This window comes from Trichoderma camerunense (assembly GCF_050948025.1).
Source record: "Trichoderma camerunense strain CBS 138272 chromosome Unknown V8C40scaffold_5, whole genome shotgun sequence".
NCBI lineage: Eukaryota > Fungi > Ascomycota > Sordariomycetes > Hypocreales > Hypocreaceae > Trichoderma > Trichoderma camerunense.
In genome coordinates this window covers 1367562-1391214 of record NW_028145365.1, presented here as the reverse complement: position 1 = coordinate 1391214, position 23653 = coordinate 1367562, and the positions used below count along the sequence as shown (strand labels likewise).

Sequence of the window (23653 nt, the reverse complement as noted above, 5' to 3'; positions counted from 1 at the left end):
AGTGAGTATTGACGATACTTGAAATGAATCTCAAGCCAATGTACTGACCGTTCCGATTTCTTCTCTAGATCATCATCCACCGCTCGCACATTACACCCTTCACGCCCAGAGTCCGCAACGCCTACAGCTTACAGAAGCAACAAATGTCCAGGGATGACGCTAAAATTCGACAAATCTATCTACCTATCTAAACCAAAAGAGAGTATTAAACATTAGTGACAAGGGATAAAAAGAAAAAGAATCCATGGCCCAGCATGGCGGCAAAGGGAAAACTGGCAACAAAAGGGAAATTGGCAAGAGAAAACGTAAGATAAGAGGGATGCAAGCCAGAGAAAAAGACGAGCCAGTCGCTGCTCGTCGCGACAACAGCCGGCCCACGTTTTCCCCCGCCCTCTCATCTCTCTCATCTCACGTTCTCTCTCAGAGATGGGGATGAAATGAACAAATTGAAACCGCAAGAGGGGAGCAAAAGCGGAAAGCAGAGGGAAACAAACGAGGTGCCCATCATTCCGGAAGAATCCTGAGCAGCTCGGTGTTTTCTCTTCGCTTCTTCTTCCAACCTCCTCCTGCGCTTCCAAAGATGAAGAGAGAGAGAGACAAACCAGAACGGAGAGATGAAAAAAATAATCCACTCTCATTCCTCTTCTCTCACTCTTCGTATTCAATTCTCCCAGCACCTCTTCCATGTCCCCAGATGTCACTGTCTCTCACCGGCTCCTCTCCTTCTGTTTCTTCTTCTTCTTTCCTTCTGTCACAAGACCCCTCAGGCCAACCAACACCCTGTGAAGTGAAAGAATGACAAGACACATTAAAGAAATTCGACTTGAACTGAATTCCTCATTCAAAGCTGGCCAACCAAGACACTAACAAACTCTTAGGAAAACCGAGGCCTATCTTTTGCACCTAGACAGTTCTACACTATTGTGGCGCCATAAAACGGATCCTTGAAATCAAGCAACGTGCTCGGCACATCTCTAATGCAGCCAATCCGCTCAAAGGCTCCAGGATACCTCATCGACCGGGTCAATACCAACCCATCCCACCTATCGAACACGATTCCTTCACGATCCTCGTCATAATCTCCTCGTTGTCTGATGCAAAGTATGAACGCCACTCCCCTAGTCGTTTTGGGTCCCAGCATATTCCGCTTAAACTCGTTCTGGTTCCGCGTCAAGAATGCACGCGTATGGAGAGGGTTGATTTCTCTTTCTTTCAGAAATCCCTTTTTGCGTAAGCGCCGTGAAATCTTGGAAACGTGTCTTTTGCGCAGCCGTTCCAAGGCACCTTTGGCCTTGACCGTGACAAGAGCACCATCTCCAACAAAAGGATATGCCTTGAGGCTGTCATCGTCCTTGCCACGAAAGTAGGCGTACTGGAAGCGATCTCCGCCAGCGCCCTCGAGCGTCTGGCTGATTTCACATTTAAACACCAAACCTTCCATACGAATCCAAGCCCCATTAACGCTGCCACAGGGGTCATCGGGATCATTTGGGATGCTGCCACATCCAACTACTCTTGCCTCAGCCCTGGAAGTCCAGTAATTGTCTCGCCACACAACCGGAGCGTCAACAGAGGCCCAGGAAAAGGATGGCGCCTTTTGCGTGGTGAATGGCAGGGTTATCTTGGTCACGTTCGTGTTAGCTTGTGATCGGTGCAAGCTCACTTCCCATAGCAGACCCGTGGTCATGCTCTTCCACCAAAGGCCTGCGACATACCGGTCTTGAATGCCCATGTCGGACATGGAGGCCAAGGTAGATAACTTTGCGAGCCTATCTTCTCCGCGGAGCTTCTTGCACGAGGTGTGGAACTCGACAGCATGAAACCACAGTTCCGACGCATCGCGTGCTCCGTATCGCTCTGGCATTCCTCGAGACCAATCAGATCTGTCATACTCCTTCACCCCTTCGCGAGTACAGTCATGGCGTCTGCACTGGCACATGATGCCTCCAGACGTGAAATGGATCACTCGAGTGCCCAAGAGGCCTTCGGTAAGGCACCAATGTCGCCCATAGAGCGGGCCGGTTCGCCGAAACGACCCAGGAGCAACGCTGACAATATGCGACGCCTTGTCAAGAGCATCGAAAGAAGTCTCCGGGCGGGAGTACTTCCTGCGCAATGTTAGTGTAGTCTTGGCGCCGCTTGGAGCTACAAATGGAAGCTTCTTGGTGACCCAGTCCTTCTTTGGAGGATGGAGAAACTCATCATTCGGCGTAACAGCGGATGCTGCAACAATGGTCAGGATGGAATCCCGAAAGTAGTTGCTTATCATGGGATTTTGCACTCTCAGATCCTCATGATTATCCTGGATGATGCACATGGAGTCTATGAAGAGGAAATGAATATCGTTGAGGTGGGCAACCCTGGCAGCGTCTCTAATGGCTGCTGGCAAGCCGGAAATCGTCCGACCCTCTTTCCACTCATCCATATTGGAGGTGAGAAGTTTAGGAACCTCTGGGTCAGTGTTGAGCCAAGTATGGCTCAACGTCGCGTACTCTACCGGATCTGGAACGTCTGGGAACCCGGGCGGGTTGGAGAGACACTCCCACAATACGACTTCATCGTTGTCGTAGTCAATATACAACAATCGGTTAGGGGTGTTATAGCATTGATCGGTAGCGTCCTTGTAACGTGAGCAGCCTCGGAACCAGTATCGGAAAAAGCCTTCGCTTGCACGGTGCTTGTGCGAGTCATCATCTTCCGGGGTTGCCAGCTCCGCGCGAGGAAAGTCAGAATCGGTCAAGGAACCCCGATCCATGATGAAGACTTCAAGATCGGCTCGAACAAGGGTGAATTCGTGGTGAACAATAAAGGCCGTAGCGCAGTTCAGAATCAGGGGCTGGCCAGGTCGAACCTTGACTTGGACAATGAGGGTAGGGTTCTCCCGGGCATCCTCTCTCCAGTTCACGGTACTGTCTTTGAAGAAATGATTGAGAGAATCAAATAACAATCGGCAGTATGGGCAGTCTCGGAGCCTGTCGGCATCATCGATTTTCTCGCCACCCAGGTTGTCATCACCATCCTTGCCATCACGGAGAAGGTGGTTCGTGAAAATCTCGATGATGTAGAATTCAGGGCCACCGCGGATTCGGGTTCGCGGGGTGCGACGGGCCTCTAAGGCATGCACTCTTTCGAAGTCCTCATAGTACTTGAAGTTGTTGCAGACACGACAAATTTGCTCGAATTCGGCGAGTAGTTTGCTATTGCCGGTGACTCGAGGTGCATAAAATGCTAAAGGACGATTGGGAGGCTTGGTGTCTTTAGGACGATCTGGAGAAATAGTGTCTTCAGGAGGATCGACAAGCAGGCTGTTTATCTTTATCCGCATCGTTTAATTGAAAAAAGATATACTGCAAAAGGGCAGATGAGAAGAGGGCTGTACGACTGGAAAGATACAGGTAAGTACAAAGGTCGGACTTGTACTGATGTTGCTGATGTTGCTGATAACAAGGTGAACAGAGACAGCGAGGATCTGTTCTGCTGAATATGGAGGCTTTTGCTCAGTATTGTTGTACGAGGAAACCGACTCTTTATACGTGTGTGTCTCGAAAGAGATGGTGAGATACATACATAGAGAGGAGAGAGTGAGAGAACCCGGATTCAGAAACAGAGGCGACAATTCTGGGGAGTGCCAATCTGTCTGTCATCCGTCTTTCTTCTCACCTCAAATCACTTTACGCAGTACATACCGCCTCTATGCCGCCGGCCGCTCACATGATTTTCCTTATTCATTTCCTCTCTCTTGGCTTGTGTCTCTCATCTCTTTTGGAGCCCATTAGAAGAGAGATTTGAAGCCTCCAAACGCCTCTTTTCCAAAGACAGGCTCTCTTGATGCATGGTCCCATCTCGGTGACTGCAAAGGCGCATGGGAGTGAGCACAGATTCCCCACCACAACTGAGAGACGGCACGCGTCTCATTCGCCGATTTGCGAACCTATCCGCCTCACTTTTGGGTGGGCTCGATGTGATTTGGAACCGGGAAGCTTTCCATCACGCTCGTGAGCTGCAGCCACACCGACAGGGGGGCCCATGGCCTGAAGCGGTAGCGGAAAAGTTGGGAGCAGGCGATCTGCCGGGAGCTACTGTCAAGAGCCCACTCGGTAGGAAAGGGAGATTCCAATTACGGGCATCTAGTCGTACTAATGCTAGGCTACAGCGGGTACTAGCCATGGCAAAGTGAGGCCGTCATCAAAGCTCTTTTTTTGGTAGAGAGCGGCGATTCGACTCACGAGCTTGATCCAGATCTCCTCCCCCCCTTCGACGCGATTTCTCCAGCTGGTGTGGCCCCGAAGTCGCGAGACAGGCAGGGATGCATGGACAAAGGCAAATCAAAAGTCGAGACATGCGAGAGGAGGAAAGAAAAAGAAAGAAAAATATGTGATTGCTGCTTGGAAAGTGCAGCGCCGCGCAGCAGCCCATGGCATATGCGAGCTGCACGAATTCAGACCCCATCAGTCATAGCGGCAATCCTTCTCGGTCCACACACCCCTGATGAGAGATCTTCTTTTTTTCCTTCCTCCTTTTGCCGGACCCCGATCTCCTTGCTAGCGGACTGATTGATACCCCAGATGGGGCGATGCTGGGCCTGGTGTCTCGGCCGTGAGATCAGAGGACGGCAGTGAGGAGAAGGCGAGGTTGTATTAGTGGTAGTGGGGGTTGGGCTGCTGACGCCGAACTGACAAACCAGCGGGCTTTTGGCTTTTGGCTTTTGGGGTCTCTGGCCATTTGCCTCTGGCTGGTGGTGAGCATTATTATTTAATTCTGGGCTAATGCTTACGAGTAAGGAAACTCTTATTAAGAACTCTGTTGACGAGGCCGGCAACTACGTACGGGACGTCTGGGGATGGAAAACACGCGAGTAATTCCAGATTTATTTAAACAGCGCTGAGGGACGACGGACTGGAGCTGCAATCATCACCTTGGGCACCATCACCATCACACCATTTGTCGTAGAGACCAGTGAAATACGGCTTATACTGTGCTCTGCACATGCACGAGAGAGACAACAAGACGGCGATATCACACTCCTCGTAACTCTAGCATCTTCCCCGGTTTCAACTTTCAATCGTCCCCCCATCTCAATCAATTCAATTCACCCAACAACCAACTCGGCCATGGCATCCACAACTAACCACACCCCTCCTCTGCTCGACCTCACCATCGATAATATCACCGAGAACGTGGTGCGAATCAATTCGCAGAGCAGCAATGCACGGCTCAACTACCTCATGGAGCGGCTGGTGACCCATGTTCACGACTTTGCACGGGAAACACGCCTCAGCACGCACGAGTGGATGGCCACCATCGAGTTCCTCACCAAGACTGGCCAGATGTGCACCGATGTCCGTCAGGTGTGTTATCTCTTTCTTTCATTTGATATAATTAAAACAAGTGCATCCTTCGTCTCTATCGGCTAGCCGCGGAGCCAGCCGGCATCTATTCTGGTTGCCGCGACCCTCCACAGCCTGGTCTTGTTTCGTTTCTTTTTTCCATTCTAAACTCTCCCTCCCTACTTTCGGGGAGCCTTTCTCTTGCATCCCTTCTGCCACCCTTGGCTCTGAGCCGCTCTTGGCCCCCAAAATACCATGTACCAGGTCCATGACAATAGTAGTCTTATCACGTTGCCTTGAGTGATACGTAATTGGGTCTCATAAACGTGTCTTTCTTTTTTTTGTTTTCCAAGTTATGGCTTTGCCGGACTGACATCTCCGGGCAGGAATTCATCCTTCTCTCCGATATCCTTGGCCTCTCGATGCTGGTCGACTCCATCGACCATCCCAAGCCACCAAATTGCACGGAAGGCTCCGTACTCGGACCTTTCCACACCGGTGATGCGCCGCACCTCCCCATAGGCTCGTCCATGAGCACTGACGCTGCGGGTGAGCCCATGCTCGCATTATGCACCGTCTCCGACTCGTCTGGTCGGCCAATCTCTGGCGTCAAGGTGGACATCTGGGAGACGGATTCCTCAGGCCACTACGACGTGCAGTACGCAACTCGAGAGTCGCCGAGCGAGCGCTGCGTCATGACGAGCGACATGGACGGCGGCTTCTGGTTCAAGGCCATCAAGCCCGTCAGTTACCCCATCCCGGATGATGGTCCGGTGGGCAAGTTGCTGCAGCTGCTCAACCGCCACTGTTGGAGGCCATCTCACATGCATTTCATGTTTGAGAAACAAGGACTGGATCCTCTCATCACGTACGTATTACTCGTACTCCCACCCCCTCCGGATACATGCCCTTGTACCTGTACTTGAATTTGAATTCGCGCCCCGGGTTCACATCTCAAGCCTACCCTTGTCCCTGGCTCCCCTCCCCCCCTGCCCACCATCTAAGCATAACGCATAAGAATAGCAGCAAGACGTGAGTGGCTGGACTTTGACCGAGAGCTGAACTGATATCGTGCCGTGTTATTACAGGACGCTCTTTATCCGCGGAGACAAGTATGAGACATCCGACGTCGTCTTTGGCGTCAAGTCGAGTCTCATCATAGATTTGGGCAAGGTTGATGAGGAGACGGCGGCCAAGTACGGCGTCCCCGTGGGAGCCTTGTTGCTCAGGCACAAGTTTGTGCTGGCGAGCACAGAGGAGACTGAGAAACTGCGAGACAAGAACGCCATGGAAGCCATGGAGAGGTTGGGACTGAAGACGAAGCTCATCGACCACTTGCCGGTACCTGATTTGGATTAGTTGGCAAAAAGAAAAAGGTCCAATTTGCCATTGTCACTCAAGCCATGCTGTTCCTGTCTTCTCGCTCTGCACTCCCATACGGAGCGCCTGTATTCCCAAAACTTTATGGACTTTATGGGCAATTCTAACACCAAAACGCCCTTGGATCGTAGTGAACTCAGCGCCAGGGAGAAACAAATTCACCATCTGCCATCAAATCATTAGTGACCTCTCGGGCCAGACTTGATCAGCTTGGCCACGTTTTCGTAGTATCCCCCCGTGCCGCCGTACTTTGCAATAAGAGCGACGATGTCCGCATCTGGCACCTCTCGCGTGCGGGTCCTCCCCAGCAAACAAGTGTTTCTGGTGCTGGGAATTCGCAGCATCTCGGTCTCGACCTTCCAGCCGCAATCTTCCGCAATCCTGGAAACCCAGTCGACTAGCGACGCATACGTCGACTTGGCCTTGGTCTTGTCCTGGGGAGGGGGTGCACGGAACTTGTCCCCGGTGAGGTTGTGGCTGCAACAGGGGATCATGATAAAGGGACACCTCGAGCAGGCGGCAAGAATCGGCGTCCAGGGGGTCAGCTCGTCGGCGTGGTTGGAAATGATGAATGTGCCTGGCGGGAAGACGCCGTCATGTACGACGCCATCGGATAGGTCACTTGACTCGTTGTTGGCGTCGGCATTGGCCTGATCTTGACCGCTTCTCGAGACCATGGCTGGGAGCAGCAGCCGCTCCTCGAGGGACGAGCCAGAGGGGGAAGCCTGGCCCCCCGTCCGGTACTGAGCCCACGACTTGCGCTCTCTCGCGTCGAAGCCCCATCCAGAGTAGCCTTCCTGTGTTAGCAGGTAGACCAGCAGCCCGTTACCGCAGCCTATGTCGACAAAGCCTGGGAATGTGGTAGTCTCCTTAGGATACATGTCGCCCCATAGCTCGATGAGAAAGGCAGCTATCCCCAAGTCTTCAAAGACGTGTTTTGACGGATCCGTCTTCTCGGCCCACGAATCGACCAGCTGACGAGCATACTTGCTCTTGAGAAGTGCGTACCGGTTCTGAAATCTGTCCTGGGGGATGACCAAATCGTGATTGACTCTCTTGACATAGCCCTCGGCGGCACCGTGGCCGTGTTTGTCGATGATCTCGAGAAGGTGGTAGGCTGTCCGCTGTAGCCTCGCGTCGCTCAAAGGGTGCTCTGGATAGGGGAGGAAGTGAATGGATATTGTGCCTTTGCCTGCTTCGTCCCACTGGTGCAGGTGCGCGATACCTTTGACTTTGGGGTGATAAAAGGGGAGACTGTCTGCGGAGGACGAATGGGGCATATATATGACGAGTGTGGATGGAGATGGAGATTCGGATCTCGATCCAGGCCCAGGTCCAGACGCAAGTGCCGTGGAACTGATGTCATGTCCATCCTGTGCCGGCTTGGTGGTCGTGAAAAAGGCGCATGTCTGCTCCAGGGGCTTGTCTCTCCGCTCGTTCCTGGGGATGAGTCTGCGGACGAGGGTGCGCCCAAGGGTCATGCCGCGTATCTCAACGGTGACGGGGTGAACCTCGGAGTCCGTCCGGGATGGCGGCTGGGTCTCGTGATGCTTGGGTGCTTCATCGTCAACGGTAGCATCTGGGCTAGCATGAGCATTAGCATCGGCAACGGCACCGACACCGGCATCTACAGGAGCAGGCTTAGTATTACTACTAGCGGCAGTGTTGCCAGTAAGACTGTCAGCATTCGTGGCACTGCTGCTGCTGCCGATGCTGTTGGTGTTGCCAGTTGTCTTGGCCTCGTCGTACAGAATGTCAGCTCGAAACAGCCAGCTCGAGTTGAGATTGGGATTCTTGATGAGATTCATCATCTTGTCCACAAAGATGTCCGGCCCAAAGGAGCAGGCATGGCTGTACAGGGGCACCCACGTGCGGTTGGCCTCATCTTCAAAGAAGGGCGGTGACCCCAGCGGGAGCTCTCGCGGCTGAAACTTCATGGCAGATAAATGACGAGTCTAATATTATGTAGCTGTACAGTATCTGGATGTGTGTATCTAACCTCGATTGGGCTGAAGATGACTTGCTTGCCGGGACCTCGGAAAGGATTATCAGGAGTGACTGTGAACGGCAAGGGTAGGTAAGCTTAGGGCTGATGTCCGTTGGCTGCATGGGATGGATCAGTCAAGGTTCGGGAGTTTTTTTTTTCTTCAGCGACCCCTCCAAAGGTCTGGTGAGCCCCTCAATCTGCACTGCACCTCGTTTGGGCAAGACTGGATCGGGAGTCGATCTTGTTTTCCCTTTTTTAGGTTGTGTGTCCGGACAGGAGGTATCGCAGATCTAGTGGATTGCCAGATTGGCTTTGAGCTTGTTCTGCTTCTAATTTGAGTGGACTTTGTTGATTTTTCTTAATCGATAACAACAGAAAAAACGGGGGTCCAAAATTGGCAACTTGGGGCGTGTCTTGAACCCACCAGAATGGGAAATGACGTAGCCCAGCTGTTACAGGAGTTTCTTGTTCTATTTCTACAGTCGAGGCTCAACATTGGGAGGCTCTTGACTTGAGACTATCGCGACTCTGTCACTCTGCTTGTGTCGATGGTCAATCAAGATGATTTGTTAGAGTGTCCCGGTGGGCTGGGGCCAGACTCTTACAGTTCTTGTACGAGTTCGGCGCTATTGAATGGCTTTCGCTTTAGCCCACTCCTTCAACATCGCTGCGACTCTACACAGCCTTGAGAGCCATGCTGCGTACGAACACCGAAGGGCCACTGGTCACGCTCCGGATACAAGGGTGAGCTTCCCCGGTGACGATCGTCCGCATCGAATCCCTGATAATGGCTCCATCGTCAAACGATTTTTCCCAATCGGAAGTGCTTCCGGTGCATGAGAAAAATGAAAATACGCGGATGGAGATGAAGATGCATCGCGGATGCAGAACACCTGCAACCGAACAACCACACCTGAGATCCCCTCCCCAAAAGTTACCTATCGGATCCAAAGCCGGTGCATGAGAATTTCAAGGATTCGACGATATCCATGCCTCTGGAACGCTTCCCCGGTGAAGGGATTTCATCGACGACTGCCAACCGGATCTGCTTCCGCGGCGTGATGCCAGTCGATTTGCATGCCGGGGTTTGATTCATTTTTACCAGTCGGATCGGCTTCCGGTGGTGGTTTTTTCTCGCTTGGCCATGCAAGACGATGCGAATGGAACACTTTGGCGAGATGATCTGCCAGTCGGGGAAGAAGCCGGTATGAAGAAAATGCATGAGAATGGGTTTGGGAGCATGATGCCTGTTGCTTTGTGTAACGTGAAGAAGACGAATGAGAGATGGAAGATGGTGTGTGAGAATGGGGAATGAAGAAAGGTAAGCCAGCCAGTTACGGTTTGAGATTGTGTCCGTTGAGAGGCGCTGTCTAAAACGACAGTTCTACGAGTTCCATTCCACATATATTAAGCTCGCAGCCAGGGCGCCCGCTCGACTTTCAAGCTGTGAAATTTTACACTCTCCAAACTTCCCACTGGCGCGGCTCAAACTTCTATCTTGCGGGAGCCTCGAGATGGCTTCCGCTGTTGCTTCCGCTGTGGGGTTGCGAGGAACCTCAAAATGCCCTCCGATAAGGCGAGACGCCACGTGTATTGGCCGTGTTTGACCCAGACAGAGCCTCGTGGCGCGCGACAAAGCTGCTCTACGGTACTCTACGGGTTCAACCGCTGCCAAAAATCCTCCACGATAGGTATCTAGTACCTGAGAACAACTTAGGTACCAGTTATGGCATCATTGATATGCTTATCTCTCAATGCTCCTTGTGTAGCCATCGAACCGACTTATTCCGACAATAATCGAGTCCACGAAACTCGTCTTGTCGCATTACCAAGTGCGCTTGGACACGATAATTTGCTTTACAAGCCCAAGAGGAGGGAGCTACAAAGTGCATTGGTGCAAAAACCCAGCAAGCGCCATGTCACTTTTTTGTCTCAGGCTGGCTACCCTGTACGAACATATTACATTGAAACGGCCCCTTTTTCTTTCTCCTTTATTTGCGCATTTATCCAATGACGATGCGGGTTTTTGGGCGGTGTCGCCATGCATATGTGACTTGTCATTGCAAGCGCAGCGATAAGTCGGGAGCAATAATAAGCGGTGCTGTGTGGTTGGGCGAACAACACAACGAAGCTGTGCTGGTTTGCTGAGTGAGAATTAAAAACATGCGCCAAAACTAACAAAAACGAACAAACTGACTGCCAGTGTCGTCCCGCCAGCTATTACTCACACTCCGAGTCCGTGCAGCTACGACGTCTTGGCTTGTGCGCAGTGCTCTCAGTTTATTACATAACGCGCAAATGCAGCGATAAGCAGTCGGAATATTCATGTCCCGAGACTGGGCAACGGCACTTGTGTGTGTGGATGTGTTTTATCGGGGCATCAAAGTGAAGTCACTTGAGAGTTGCGTCTTGTACTGTCTGCATTCCTGTTGACGCAACAAAGCCGTATGTACGGAGCAGATGCAAAACTAATTCATCTGCAGGGCGAATGAAGTGCTTACTTTGGGACGCATTACTACATTTCAGCTACTCCTTTTTCTTTTACTTCTATCGGCCCAGCCCGGTGACAGACAGAGAGACATGCCAACTTCGCGGGAGGCCCGACAACGGCTCAGCCAAGGCCCAGCCCGACCCAACCAAGTTGAGCCCAATTCACCTTTGGTGGCAATGCTCGTAATACTGCGTAACATGGCTGAGACAAGACAGTGCGACATGGCGGTGTGCACATTTGCGCGGGCTTGTGTCAAGTCTGAGTTTGTGTGGCGTGGCGCCGGTTTAGGGTGCTGATTGCGCTGTGCAACAGTGTGTATGACAGTTATCATGGATTCTGCCCAGCAGTAAAAAAGAATTCATGTTGTACAGAGCAGAGATTACATTTTGGTTTCGCATCCATCGATACGGAAATACCGACATTAACACCAACAGCAGTAATAGCAGCATCGTCACGTCAATGACAACTCCCGATGCACTGTATGGAGTTGCTGCTGCTGATGCTGCTTCTCGTAGGGCTCGCCAGTGCCGTCTTCAGCCACTTCGTACCCTGTCTGTCCACTAGACTCTCCGCACTGGAGCCCGCTCCTCGCCTCGTTTCCAAGGCTTTTCCGCCCACCGCCTGCCTGTGGAGCCCAGGGTCAGCCCAAGCAGCCTCTCTCTCCTCTCTCTTGGCCACCTGCCGCCCTAAAGAGTCACCACCACGTAACAACTCCAAGGTACCGGGTACCTCGCCCTGCGCCTTGGCTGCCCGCAAACGGCCAGGTACCGCCCACCTGCCCAAGCTTCGAATATTCTCCCTTGGCTTCTCCTTCCCTCCCTTCTCCCCCACCTTTCGCCCACCTTCTTTGTGCATCAAATCTCAACCAATCTTTTCCCATCGTTTCTCCCCCTTTTGCCTCTTCAAACTTCTTCTCGATTTGTTGCTCACCTGACACAAACTTCTTGTCATCACATCACCAGTCGCCAGCCCAACCTCTACATTTGCGCCAGCGCATTTAAAAAGCTCGTCGAGTCACCGCATAAAAATCACACAAACCTACTACAAAAGGCGCTCAGCCCCTCTCCCCGCCGACCCTTTTTTCTCTGTCCCGCATCACCAAAAACCAAAACACCTCAGAGACCGTCGCCTTTCGCAGCCGCCGGTTCATCAACCTCGCCTCCCTCAACTTTCCTTTTTCCCACGAGAAACCCCGGAACATCCGAGTTTATGTCCATCGAAAATCTCAAGTCCTTCGGTACGTTTGCCTTGCTGTTTTTTCTCTCTCTTTTCCCTCTGGGCTTCTTTCGCCCCCCTCCCGCATCTTGTTTTTGGGTTGGGCTGCATTGGTTGTTTGTCGTGTGCGATGTGCGCGATGTGTCGCAACGCGCGCTCACGCATGTCGACAAGTCTTGCACCTCCCTAGGCGCTGATTCTGGATGCCACAATCACATCCATCCATCTACTTTGTTCATCTTGCTGACCGACGCTCGCTTGCTACAGACCCCTTCGCCGAAGCCGACGACGACACCGGTGATATCAAAAAGGTCGAGAACCACATCCATATTCGCATTCAACGTATGTTCTCCCCCCCTTCACCCTATCCATTGAGCATGGTCTGTGTTTAGTCGCGCCTGCGATATCGATGGCCAACTTACGATCCATCCCCCCCCCCCCCAAAACAACTGCTAATATCTTGCCACAGAGCGCAATGGTCGCAAGTCTCTGACCACGGTTACTGGTCTTCCTGCTAAATTTGACCCCGGCAAGATTCTCACCTTCTTCAGGAAGGAATTCGGTATGTCACTTCTCTTCCATCGCGCCCCAATCTGGCAATCTCCATACTGACCTGCCCAAGCTTGCAATGGCAACAAGGTCAATGATGAAAAGGCCGGCGAGGTGATCCAGCTCCAGGGCGACCAACGCAAGAAGGTCATGGATTTCCTCGTTGACAAGAAGAGCGGTCTCGGTCTCAACCCCGACAACATCACCGTTCACGGTGCCTAAATCGTCCTCTTTCGCGCCGCCGCCCCGGCCCGCCCTTCCAGCGACTTGGCTTCACAGCATGCTGGTGATGAGCGTGTCGGAATGGGGCTGCTCGAGCAGCCTGTGAACCTCACACAGACGCCTACCGCAACCTCCATCGTCTAGTCGAAACCGCTGAACGCCCATCCTTCATTTGCTGGAGGCTACGAGCGGTCTCATGCGATGGGAGGCCCTCTCCGGTATAATCCACCGGCGTGCGCGTAATAGCGTTGTTTGAAGGTGTGGCCGGCCGGACGCCATACAGAGGACGTGATAGAGAGTGGCAGCTATATCATTTGCTTAACTACGCACCTACTCCTGCTTCGCTGCAGCACAGTAGGTCAAGTTAGCATCAATTTTTCTTTTTTTTTACGTTTTGACCAAAGGGTCTAGGCTACGGGCCAAGGAAACTGGTCCTGTCAGTCGGTCACTATTGTGCAAACTGGCCATTTCATCATTCCCTATGCATTCGAGTCTAAGTGTCGGACAGGCCTAGCCGTAGTCTAGGGCAAATAGAAATAATGCCAAGAAATTGTGGTGCGACGAATGCCGCGATATGTACATTGTTTGTGATTTGGTTTAGTGTGATTGTGCGTGAATGTCTCCAAAGGACTTTTCAAGAGAACAAGAAAGTGTGTGGTGAGAAATAGAGTCAGCGAATCAGCTCTCCCAAAATGTTCTTGGCAACTAAACAGCATAACAATGCACAAAAAAGTATGGAAAACTGCCTTGCCCACCGTGTAAACCAACGCCAGGTAAAACCAAACTGTAAATATTGGCAAGGCAGAGCACCTCTATCGGTACAGCAGATAACATATTGGCAACGCAAAAGAGAAATAACCAAGACTGAATAAGAAAGCTGCCCTTGTCCAACACACCAACGCCTGTATTGCCAGAATGAACCAAAACTGGGTAGACGGTAACAAAATCAAAGAGGAAAAAAGGAAAACCCCAAACAATACCCTCAAACTTTGAAGTCGTCGCAAAGAGAAACATGGAAAGACGCTGGTATATCCGACTCTGTCCAAACACAAACACTTTCGCTTTTTTCTTGTTCCGTCTCTTTCCTCCTCATGCTCTCCTTTCTTTCTTCTTTCTCCCGCTCTTTTGTTTGTTGAATTGCAACACCCTTGCTTCCACCCCGCTTCTCTTCATATGATGCGTTTGTCGGTTTCGTTTACTGTTGGGCGTGTTCGTTAATCAGCGCCTTGACGTTGGCCAAGAGGCGTTTGCCGTTTTGCCAGAGGCGGCTGCCCTTCGATACAATGGGCATGGTGGGGTAGTCGGGCTTGTACCACTGCATGTGAGCTAACAACACAACCATAGTGATGTAGCTAGCTATGGAGAAGACGTTGACCGAGGTGATTGTTTCTTTTCGAATGTTGATTTTGGAATGCGTGACGTGGTAGCAAATGGTGAGGGACTATGCAGACGGAGCTTGTTAGCCATGCAATCTTTCGAGGTGTAAGGAGACGAGACTAATCCGTACAGTTGCTATGCTGACCCAGCCGGGGAGGAGCAGTCGTGGGTCTTGGAATCCCCCCGTAAGGGATAACACGGTGAGGGTAAGGTAGGCATTGACGGCGTTGATAGATAAAAGGCGAACCAAGGTGGCATGAGGGGTATAATTGATGAGCCTAGAGCAAGGAAGCTGAGTGTCAGTTTTGGAAAGAAATTGGACGGAGAGAGAGAGAGAGAGAGCGTACCATCGAGACATGAGGCAGTCGGTGAAGAAAAAAGCGAGGTAGCCGCAGGCAAAGCACTGGAACCCCCAGATGTCTAGTTAGTTTCTGACGGCTCGTAGCTGGAGAGTATCACAACAAAATCATGTAGCACGCACCCATATTGTAGCCAAGGCTGTCTCGGTAATGGGGTAGGGTGCCGCCAAGACTGCCGCCGCCGCCGCCGCGGCTGCTTTACCTTCCTCGGGCGAGCACGAGGACAAGAGAGATGTCTGGAGAGCATCCATATTGCTGCCCGAGATGGCAATTTGTTTGACGAGCATAAACTGATCAGGCGGGCCTGGCAAGAAGTGAAGCAGCAGGCGTAGTAGCGAGGGTAGCCCCCACCACAGAGCCGGCAGGATCGAGCAAAGGCGCAAGGCGAAGAGCCAGGGATGCCATGGCTGAGGCACGTTGAGCACGACGGCGACGCGGGGCTGCAGCATGGACGGTATAGGAGGCTTTTCGGTTCTGGCGACGGAGAGGGAAGCGGAGCGCATGCGAGCAGTAGAGGAGGATGAGGTCGAGGTTAGGGGACCATTGGTGGTCAGAGGCGTCAGTTCGGAAGGCCGTCCGGACGAGAGGCTAGAAGACGAGACGTTACGTCGCAGGACAGGCGCGGGAGGAGGCGGGCATGATGACGATGACCAAGACTTGGTGGGCGAGGACCAGGGGTTGGACGACGATGGCCAGGATCTGGCGGAGGTCGGAGACGAGGGAGAAGAGGCAGGACGGCGATTGGAGAGGCCCGGCGTCGCGACGGAGATGGGAGGCGGAGGAGGGTGAGGGTGTTGTGGAGGATGAGGAGGGTGAGGAGGAGCGGCGGACACGGCCTCGTAGCTTGGAGGCGGCGTTGTCGCCTTTGCCATCACCAATCGGAGAGAGAGAAGTGCGTCGTTTATGCCATGAGCTTGGAGGAGGAGGAAGTGGTAAGGCTGAGCTTTTTTGAGTTGCGGCGAGGAGATGAAGCTTGGTAAGTTGAGCTGAGCTGAGTATGAGTTCGAGTACCTAGCAAAGAAAAGTAGCTCAAAAGTGTTAAGATTAAAGATCAAGATCAAAAGCTGAAGCGATGTGGAGTGTTGCTGTTGTTGTGAGAGTTTGGTTTGGGTTCTGCGCGAGGCTCGGCTCGATGAATGAAGAGGTGGCAGCTCCCACAGATCCATCCGTCTGATCGATTAGGGGAAGGCTGTAGCGTCAGCGTCGCCTGTAGATTTTCACGGGTTAGGGAGCTAGCCTCCCCAATTGGGTGCTGCTTGGAGGGGTTCTTTAGCGGGCTTTGAGTTTGGGTTAGGCCAGTGCGGCTGCTTCCGCCTTCCCTTCCCATCTTACTCCTCACTTTGGACACCAGACAGCCAATCGAATCCGTGTTACATCACGCTGAACCTCATTCCTTCCCGAGTTTGCAGCACAACGTGGGCAGGGCGACATGGAGACGAGGTCATGTGCCGTCAAAAGGGGAATAATTCGATGCAAGGTAAGATCTCCATTATGACCACTTCGAGTATAACATTACTATTACCTCCTACAACCACGATATTACTGTGGTGGCCCCCAGATTGCGCTGTAAATGATACTACTACCACTCACTAATGCAACACTGCTGCAGCTACCATCACCACCACCATCCAACTTTCTTACCCAATCCTGCCACTAATCACATCATCATATTCTTCCTCTTAGACGTATCCAAGAAAAGAGGAATACCATCTGCTCCCAGCATCATGACTTCACCCGTCTAGCCAACAGCTCAAAAGAACTTGCCGGCAACAGTGGTCGAAATCTCAGTCACGAGCTGGGTGTCATCCTCCTCCTCTTCACTCGTAGCTACTGGGCGATCAAGAGCATCGAAACGCTCGCCCCGACTCTTGGCCAAAGTGAACTGGACCGCCAGCCTCAGCGCCAAAGCAATGAAGCCCCAGATGATGCCTCCCACAGGGGCAGCCACGAAGGCTCCAAAAGCACCCCAGTCACCCGCATAGAGGCCCTGCTCGAGCAGAATCAGCTCGCCGCCGCTCTTTGCATCGCCGTAGTAGATGGCGCCGTAGATGAAGACAGTCAGGATGCCACCCAGTCCTCCCACGACGACCTCAAATCCGCGCCACCAGTAAAACGAGTCGATCAATCCAATGCAGAGCACAGGGATCGTAGCCGCTGACGCGAGATCGCTGATGAGGAAGATTTGCAAGATGGACGGAGCCTTGAGCGCAATCACCACAGTGGGAATGATGACAAGCACGACAAGCACTCGGATGATCCAGATGTTCAGCTTGTTGCGGAACAGATCGTTGGACGCCGACGAGATCATGGCCGACTGCAGAGAGTCAAAGGCAGAGACACTCAGACTGACAACCATGACCAGCACAATGCCCACGACCCAGCTCGGCAGCTGCTCTAGCAGAGCAAAGAAGGCAAGAGATCCGTCAATGTCGTCGTCTCCAGGCCAAGCGCCCGTCCATGCAGCAATAAGACCGGTAGCACCAACCAGAGTGAGGATACACAAGACTGCCACCGTCGCAACAGAGATGCCAACCCACAAGTCCTTGTCTGTCTTGGATGAAAAGGTACGCAGCCAAAAGTTGGAGAGGAAGAAGTCGTTGGTCAGCACGGCAACGGGGAGAATGTACACCAGCTGCCATCCCACAAGACTGGCCTTGGTGAGGCCCGAGGAGTCGATGAGATCGCGGTCAATCTCGGCCTTGACACCAATGGTGATGGTGGCGATGATGATGAGCCCAACCACCATGGCTCCTTGAATGACATCTGTGAGGAACGAGATTCTGAATCCACCCAGAGCTTGTACGCGTATAGATGTTAGCCTAGATCCTCGCATTATACTCCACTCATATGCGGGCACTTACAGGTATAAATGGTTGTAACCACGCATTCCACAATGATGACCGGGAGCCCATCAAGACCTGTAAGAGCGTTGACAACTTGTCCGACGGCGGATAGCTCCGCAACCATGTAAAGGAACAAGGTTACAAGCGTCATGAAGCTCAAGTACAGCATAGCAACCGTACCATATCGGTTACGCGTCCACTCCGTCAAAACGAATCCATCGGGACACTTGCGACGGATCATGGGGCCAAGAAGAGCGAAAATAAGCAGGGGCAGCGCCGACGCCAATGCGTAAACGACGACACCCTGAACACCGGCAATAGTTGCGAGTTCCGGGTACGAGAACAGGATACCGGATCCCAAGGCTGCGGCAGTCAGCATGACACAAACAACGGGAAAGGGTACAAGGAAGGGGATCTGGAGCGGCAGCACGTTTCCCACGCAAGCATTAACTTGATCGAGTATTCACGGTACAATCTCAGCTTCGTTGATGCAGCCGCGATATCTCCCATAGGTAGAAAGTAAGTCATGTTACATCTACCCGGGGTTGGATCTCGCAAAGCTGCTTCAACTCGGCGCCCGTAGTGAGCCGCATCCTCTCCCCCCTCTTTGTCCCAACGATGGACATCTTGATCTCTTAATCTTCTCCTCCTTCCAAGTGCCTATAAAGGCAAGGGAAGTGAAGCCCCCAGAATTTCCTCTGATTAGTAGTAGAATGAGAGAGACGCATCGCAGGGGAGAGAGGGGAGAAGACGAAGATTGCTTTTGTGGGTTACGAACCTATTCAGCCTCCTGGATAAGGGAGTCTTTTCCGCAAGTTGCTAATGTTTTCGGACTTGTTGCTAAAGAAAATGAAGCGAAATTCCGTTCGTATTTCCTTGAGTGTGATCAAGGCGCTGTAGTTGACGTTGCTGCTACCGCTCCGTAGACATGTCTCTGTCTGCGGAAAAAAAAAATTCACGGAGCAAAGAGAATTGCCCTCGCTCGCGACTCACCAGAGGCGATGAAGTTGAAGGCCAGAGGCCAAGCTGCAATTAACACGGACAAATTAGCTTCAGAAATAGGGGGAGATGGGAAATAAAGAGTTGAATAAGATGAGCGCCTGAAAGAACAGGGCATCATATTCTTGCGTGTTCTGACCAGTCTGTGTCCTGTTGCCGGAGAGAAACTCCGTGTTGGGTTGCTTTCTCATTCTCCAGGCAATGCCTGTGCCCAAGACGCTGCATATCCATTCATGTTAGCTTCAAGTAAATGGGTTTCTTCTTCTTTTTCTTCTTATTCATCTCTCTCTCTCTCTCTTTTTGTCCCTCCACTTCAAAGCGGTAGACAAAGACAGAGAGCGTGTGCAAGTTTGAGGCTGAGTTTTACGCACAGGAAGAAGCCATAAGTCACATAAATGATGGCGTTTGACGCCGCAAAAGATGGTTGACCCATGTTTGAGCGGCCAAAGGTTGTTCAACGACTTGGTTGTTCAAAGAGCGCTCGCGATTTGCCAGACAAAACGATTCAGCTGGTTTATGTCGAATTAAAGTTGAGAAGGACGTGGGAATTGTTGAGCGACAGAAGAAAATACTAAATAGCCTAGGACCGCGCCAGGGAATAAGAGCACGAGGAAAAGTTTTGCGTGTTTTTACAGGCTGGTCTAGTTCCAGTCAGCCCATCCATGGATCTTTAGCTTAGTGGGGGAGCCCATCACCAGGTTTCTCGCGCTTTTTGGCGGCAGATGTAATAGCGCCGTTGCCTTTCTAGATAAGCAGAACGAAGTCAAGGCTAGCATGTATTGTTCATGGATCATTATTGATGTTGCCTCTTCTTGGCTGTAGGCGCTTATCTACATAGACTAGATAGTTTAGGCACGGGTGTGAGAGAATCACAGATCCTGACCTGGATCAAATCTTTCGAATTTGATCGTTTCCTATATTTTAGTGGAAATGTTACCGAAACGGAAGGTAATGTTTACCCAGGTATAAAGTGAATCAAATACGAGTATATTTTCGGTGAGCTTTTTATCCTTGGATGTTGCCACCACTGTCTTTGGTAGCTCATTGCAGCTACTCACTAGACTAGACTACAACGGCCTATGGCTGGGATCTTCAATGACATGTGCGTTACGGGCAGTTTCATCTAGTATACCCGTTCATTATAAATGGCTCACAGCGTCTGCGTCATGCGTCTAAACTGTGCTTTGAAGCAGGTGCTATATGGCTAGCTACAGTGCTTTACTCGATGTTACAAGTAAAATGATTGCTTTTGAAGCTGTATTTGAACAGCACGGAGAACTTCATTCAAAGGTCTTTGTTGACAGCTGCTACCTGTACAGGCAAGTGCTAAGCCTTCGGGTAATGCTGCTAACCTCCTAGCTGCAGTACCCGTACAAAGTGCGACAGCCAAGTACCTCTTTGATGAGACTACCTGTTTCAAGTGCATAATCCGGCTGAGCACCTCGGTACATGAGTCGGAAGGGTACACGGTCCGGGTCGGCATTACCTAACCGGTTCCCAGCATCACATGACGTAGGTCAGCCTCAAGTCAAGCATCATTCTGGCCAGCTCACCTTCAAGCTATGCAACAGCTTGATTATCATCGTTTGACCGACTTCTTCCCCAGCGCAGCATAATGATCGTTTCTTCCCACCTCGCGTTGTTTTCGCCTTGATAGTCTGTAGCGGGCCGCTATCGTCCCTTGTGGGATCTATAGCTGCCTGTCCGTCCATTCTCTCGCCATGGCTGCCTGGACCACGATTCTAGTAGCCTACCTTGTTGGCGGCGTGACCTTTGTCCCTTTGGTGGTTGCTTCGATTTTCATCTTGGGATACTATAATCTACCCTACCAGCGCGTCCTCGGCATCCAAGATGACCAAGATGAGGGCGATATTGTCCATCCCGGCGATGACACAACTGCGCTTGACGAAGCTAGGAGGGAGAGGAATAACAGCGAATCCAAGAGAGCAAACACCGATATCGATGTCGCCGCCGGATACTTTGCAGTCTGCCGTGAATACATCCCCATGGGCATCAACGCAAAGCCCGTGGAGCGCTCAACACCCATCGGCTCGGCCACCGTGACTCCAACCAGTCCAAGCGTCTACCAGACAATGTACAGGAGCATCTTCGATCGCAAGGCTGCCGCAAATTCTATGGAAAATAGCAGCAGCGCTAGCCAACGGCCCAAGAAGGCGGGCAATGTCTTTTACGTGGTGCTCAGGTACGCTTTTCCACACATCTTATCCTTCACCAAACACCTTCCTCGTATTGACCAACCGCAGACACGGGCATCTAATGTTATTCGACGACGAGGAGCAGCTCGAAGTGCGACATGTGATTTCTCTAGCACACCACAGAATAGGAATATATTCGGGAGGCGATGTTACACCCGAAGGCGAACTCTTCATCAAACGAAACGCAATCTCTCTGACGCGAAAAGCCAACGAACCCGATCATACGCCGGACAATCAGGGATCTAAGCCGTTCTACTTGTTTTCCGAAAATTGCTCGGCCAAGGAGGATTTCTACTTTGCCATGCTGAAAAACCAACAGCATACATTCGGTGTCGAACAAATTGCGCCAGTCCCCAAACACTTTGACCTCAAATCCATCATTTCGCTCGTACAGAAGCTACATTCGTCGGAAGACCAGTCGCACTTTCGCTGGATTAACGCACTCATTGGTAGGATTTTCCTGGGCGTGTACAAGACCCGAGATCTGGAATCGTTTATCCACGAAAAGATCACCAAGAAGATCTCGCGCGTCAAAACACCGTCGTTCCTCACCAACATCAAGATTCAGCAAATAGACACAGGAGATGCTGCACCATACCTCGCCAATCTGAAACTCAAAGATCTCAACGTCGAGGGTGAATGTGTTGTAGAGGCTGACCTGAGATACACCGGGAGCTTTCGGATTGAGGTTGCTGCTACAGCGAGGATCGATTTGGGGGCGAGGTTCAAAGTTCGAGAAGTAAACCTGATTCTGGCCGTGGTTCTTCGCAGGCTGGAAGGCCATGTTCTGTTTAAAATCAAACCGCCCCCCAGCAACAGAATATGGTTCTCCTTCCAGACGATGCCAAAGTTGGAAATGACCATCGAGCCCATTGTCAGCTCGAGACAAATCACCTATACCGTCATCACGCGTCAGATAGAAAATCGCATCAAGGAAGTCTTTGCTGAGACGTTAGTTCAGCCTTTCTGGGATGACGTTCCCTTCTTTAACACGGAACACAAGCATTTGAGAGGTGGAATATTTGAAGGGGACGACGCAGTCAAGTCCTCCTCTCCACAGCCTACCGAACCCTTGGCCCAAGTTGGCGATGGTGAAATACCAGATGTTGTCGACGCCGGCGTTGTCCAACCCTCTGACGATGCTCAATCCATAGAGAAGAGCCAAGGAATGACAGTAATTGACCCTCTAGAGCCAGCGCCCAGCCCTCTTGAGAAGAAGGCAGACAGACTAGGGACTCCTTTGTCGGGTCTGGCGTCATCAACCAGCGTGGATCTTGCACCCCCAGCCCCGGTCCATTCTCCTAGGATCGTTAAAACCTCTACTGAGCCCATTGTCGGAACAGAAATAACCCATGCTGATCTGTTCAAACCCTCGACATCTCCGCCAGACTATGCCATGAACCATATGGCGGCATTGCGCTCCAGATCCCAAGATGCCTCACCAGGACCGCTACCGATAACCAAAAAGGCGTCACAGTCCACTCTAGTCTCTAGGCGGTCATCCTCTTCTTCGAAAGAACTGCACCTCAACTCTAACACGGACGATGATATGAATGCTGACCACAAGCTTGCGCCCCAACCACTGCAACAATATGCGGCGTCAATCTCTGGACCGACAATGGGTTCTGAGCCAGATCTCTCTCGGACGTCTACCGCCAGCTCACTGAAATCCCAGGCAGGCTCATTTAGCCGTAACCTGTTCCAAAAGCGGGAACCTCCCCATGCCGCAACCTCTATCGATGGTGAGGTGACAGCACAAAAGAGGAATACCTTGGCAGCTGTCACAAATGCAGCCGCGCAAGCAAGGCAATGGGGGTGGAATGCTCTCCAAAGGCAACGAGAAGCCATGAGGAACAATGACAAGAATACCCCTGTCGACTTGAGCCAGCCCATGGGCCGAGGGCAGCCCCTTCCACCGCCAGGGACGCCACTTCCGATGCCAACAAATGGAGGCACCAAGATAGGGCCCGTTCCCACGTCAAAGCGAAGATCCCCTCCCATCATCTTGGAGGATCCGCTTGCCCTTGTGACTGAAGATGACCATGGTGCTATGCCTTCACCAGGGAGACGCCCTTCCCCGCCGCGGAGAAGGAGACAAGATAGCCATCAAGAGGAAGAAGAAGATAGCCCGAATATCCTCATTGTTGCTGCGCCAGACGACTCACAGCCTAACACTCCCGCGGTCGACGACGAGGCACACCAAACTGCCCTTTGGAATAGAGACTTCCCAGACATGGAGCAACAGGACGATACCGGTACCAGTGGCATCAAATCTACGCCTCTCGTTTCCGCGGGCGACGCAGTTAACGGCCTGGAAGCAGGGAGTTCTCATCCCGCCAGCCGGCCTATTCCACCAAGTCCATCAGCTTTGCCAGAACCGAATGACGATGACGATTATTCCGCATGGATGGTGGATGACTAGAATCTGGCACGCCGAGTCTATTCCTGGTTATCTTAAGCACTCAAGGTTTTAATGCCGAGCATTTTCATGTTCCTCTCTTTTTATTATTATTATAGATTTACTTGTACAAGACGGATAGAACGGAAAGGGAACTACATAGGTTGAAAGCGCGCAGAGCAAATCTTAGGCTACCTAAGTAGGATGATTTAGTTTTTTGTAATTAGCGCTGGCGTTTAGGCAGGGGAAGCATCAATAGTATAGACAAATTGCCCCATTCATCTAGTGGC

General features: G+C 51.8%; 9 protein-coding genes across 9 annotated transcripts; 5 read left to right on the top strand and 4 right to left on the bottom strand.

Annotated features, from left to right (window-relative positions):
• Positions 1-800: 800 nt before the first annotated feature.
• V8C40DRAFT_177754 (uncharacterized protein) lies at positions 801-3594 on the bottom strand. Its single transcript, XM_083211692.1, has one exon. It carries the CDS (start codon positions 3323-3325, stop codon positions 914-916), a length of 2412 nt encoding a protein of 803 aa, XP_083075694.1. The 5' UTR covers positions 3326-3594; the 3' UTR covers positions 801-913.
• Positions 3595-4458: 864 nt separating this feature from the next.
• Positions 4459-6815, top strand: V8C40DRAFT_239429 (intradiol ring-cleavage dioxygenase). The gene is made up of 3 exons (XM_083214638.1): positions 4459-5348; positions 5714-6195; positions 6416-6815. Exons 1-3 carry the CDS (start codon positions 5112-5114, stop codon positions 6684-6686), a joined length of 990 nt encoding a protein of 329 aa, XP_083075693.1. The 5' UTR covers positions 4459-5111; the 3' UTR covers positions 6687-6815.
• Positions 6320-9256, bottom strand: V8C40DRAFT_239425 (tRNA (uracil) methyltransferase). The gene has a single exon (XM_083214637.1). It carries the CDS (start codon positions 8642-8644, stop codon positions 6887-6889), a length of 1758 nt encoding a protein of 585 aa, XP_083075692.1. The 5' UTR covers positions 8645-9256; the 3' UTR covers positions 6320-6886.
• A 1608-nt stretch (positions 9257-10864) lies between these two features.
• On the top strand, positions 10865-11569 carry V8C40DRAFT_177741 (uncharacterized protein). The gene is made up of 2 exons (XM_083211691.1): positions 10865-11110; positions 11189-11569. Exons 1-2 carry the CDS (start codon positions 11020-11022, stop codon positions 11479-11481), a joined length of 384 nt encoding a protein of 127 aa, XP_083075691.1. The 5' UTR covers positions 10865-11019; the 3' UTR covers positions 11482-11569.
• Positions 11566-12457, top strand: V8C40DRAFT_177667 (uncharacterized protein). Its single transcript, XM_083211690.1, has one exon. The coding sequence runs from the start codon at positions 11658-11660 to the stop codon at positions 12117-12119; it is 462 nt and encodes a 153-aa protein (XP_083075690.1). The 5' UTR covers positions 11566-11657; the 3' UTR covers positions 12120-12457.
• On the top strand, positions 12258-13495 carry V8C40DRAFT_177598 (translation initiation factor eIF1). The gene is made up of 4 exons (XM_083211688.1): positions 12258-12422; positions 12668-12742; positions 12870-12962; positions 13023-13495. Exons 1-4 carry the CDS (start codon positions 12395-12397, stop codon positions 13169-13171), a joined length of 345 nt encoding a protein of 114 aa, XP_083075689.1. The 5' UTR covers positions 12258-12394; the 3' UTR covers positions 13172-13495.
• A 143-nt stretch (positions 13496-13638) lies between these two features.
• On the bottom strand, positions 13639-16063 carry V8C40DRAFT_239417 (N-glycosylation protein-domain-containing protein). Its single transcript, XM_083214636.1, has 4 exons — positions 15030-16063; positions 14896-14951; positions 14679-14826; positions 13639-14612 (listed from the first exon to the last, which is right to left on the bottom strand). Exons 1-4 carry the CDS (start codon positions 15777-15779, stop codon positions 14367-14369), a joined length of 1200 nt encoding a protein of 399 aa, XP_083075688.1. The 5' UTR covers positions 15780-16063; the 3' UTR covers positions 13639-14366.
• A 315-nt stretch (positions 16064-16378) lies between these two features.
• V8C40DRAFT_239415 (uncharacterized protein) lies at positions 16379-19191 on the bottom strand. Its single transcript, XM_083214635.1, has 5 exons — positions 19121-19191; positions 18889-18968; positions 18744-18776; positions 17769-18113; positions 16379-17703 (listed from the first exon to the last, which is right to left on the bottom strand). The coding sequence occupies exons 1-5, from the start codon at positions 19180-19182 to the stop codon at positions 16658-16660; spliced, it is 1566 nt and encodes a 521-aa protein (XP_083075687.1). The 5' UTR covers positions 19183-19191; the 3' UTR covers positions 16379-16657.
• Positions 19192-20310: 1119 nt separating this feature from the next.
• V8C40DRAFT_239409 (SMP domain-containing protein) lies at positions 20311-23649 on the top strand (the record flags this gene model as incomplete). Its single annotated transcript, XM_083214634.1, has 2 exons — positions 20311-20952; positions 21014-23649. Coding segments are annotated over exons 1-2 (2852 nt in total), but the record flags the coding sequence as incomplete, so codon positions are not given.
• Positions 23650-23653: the final 4 nt, after the last annotated feature.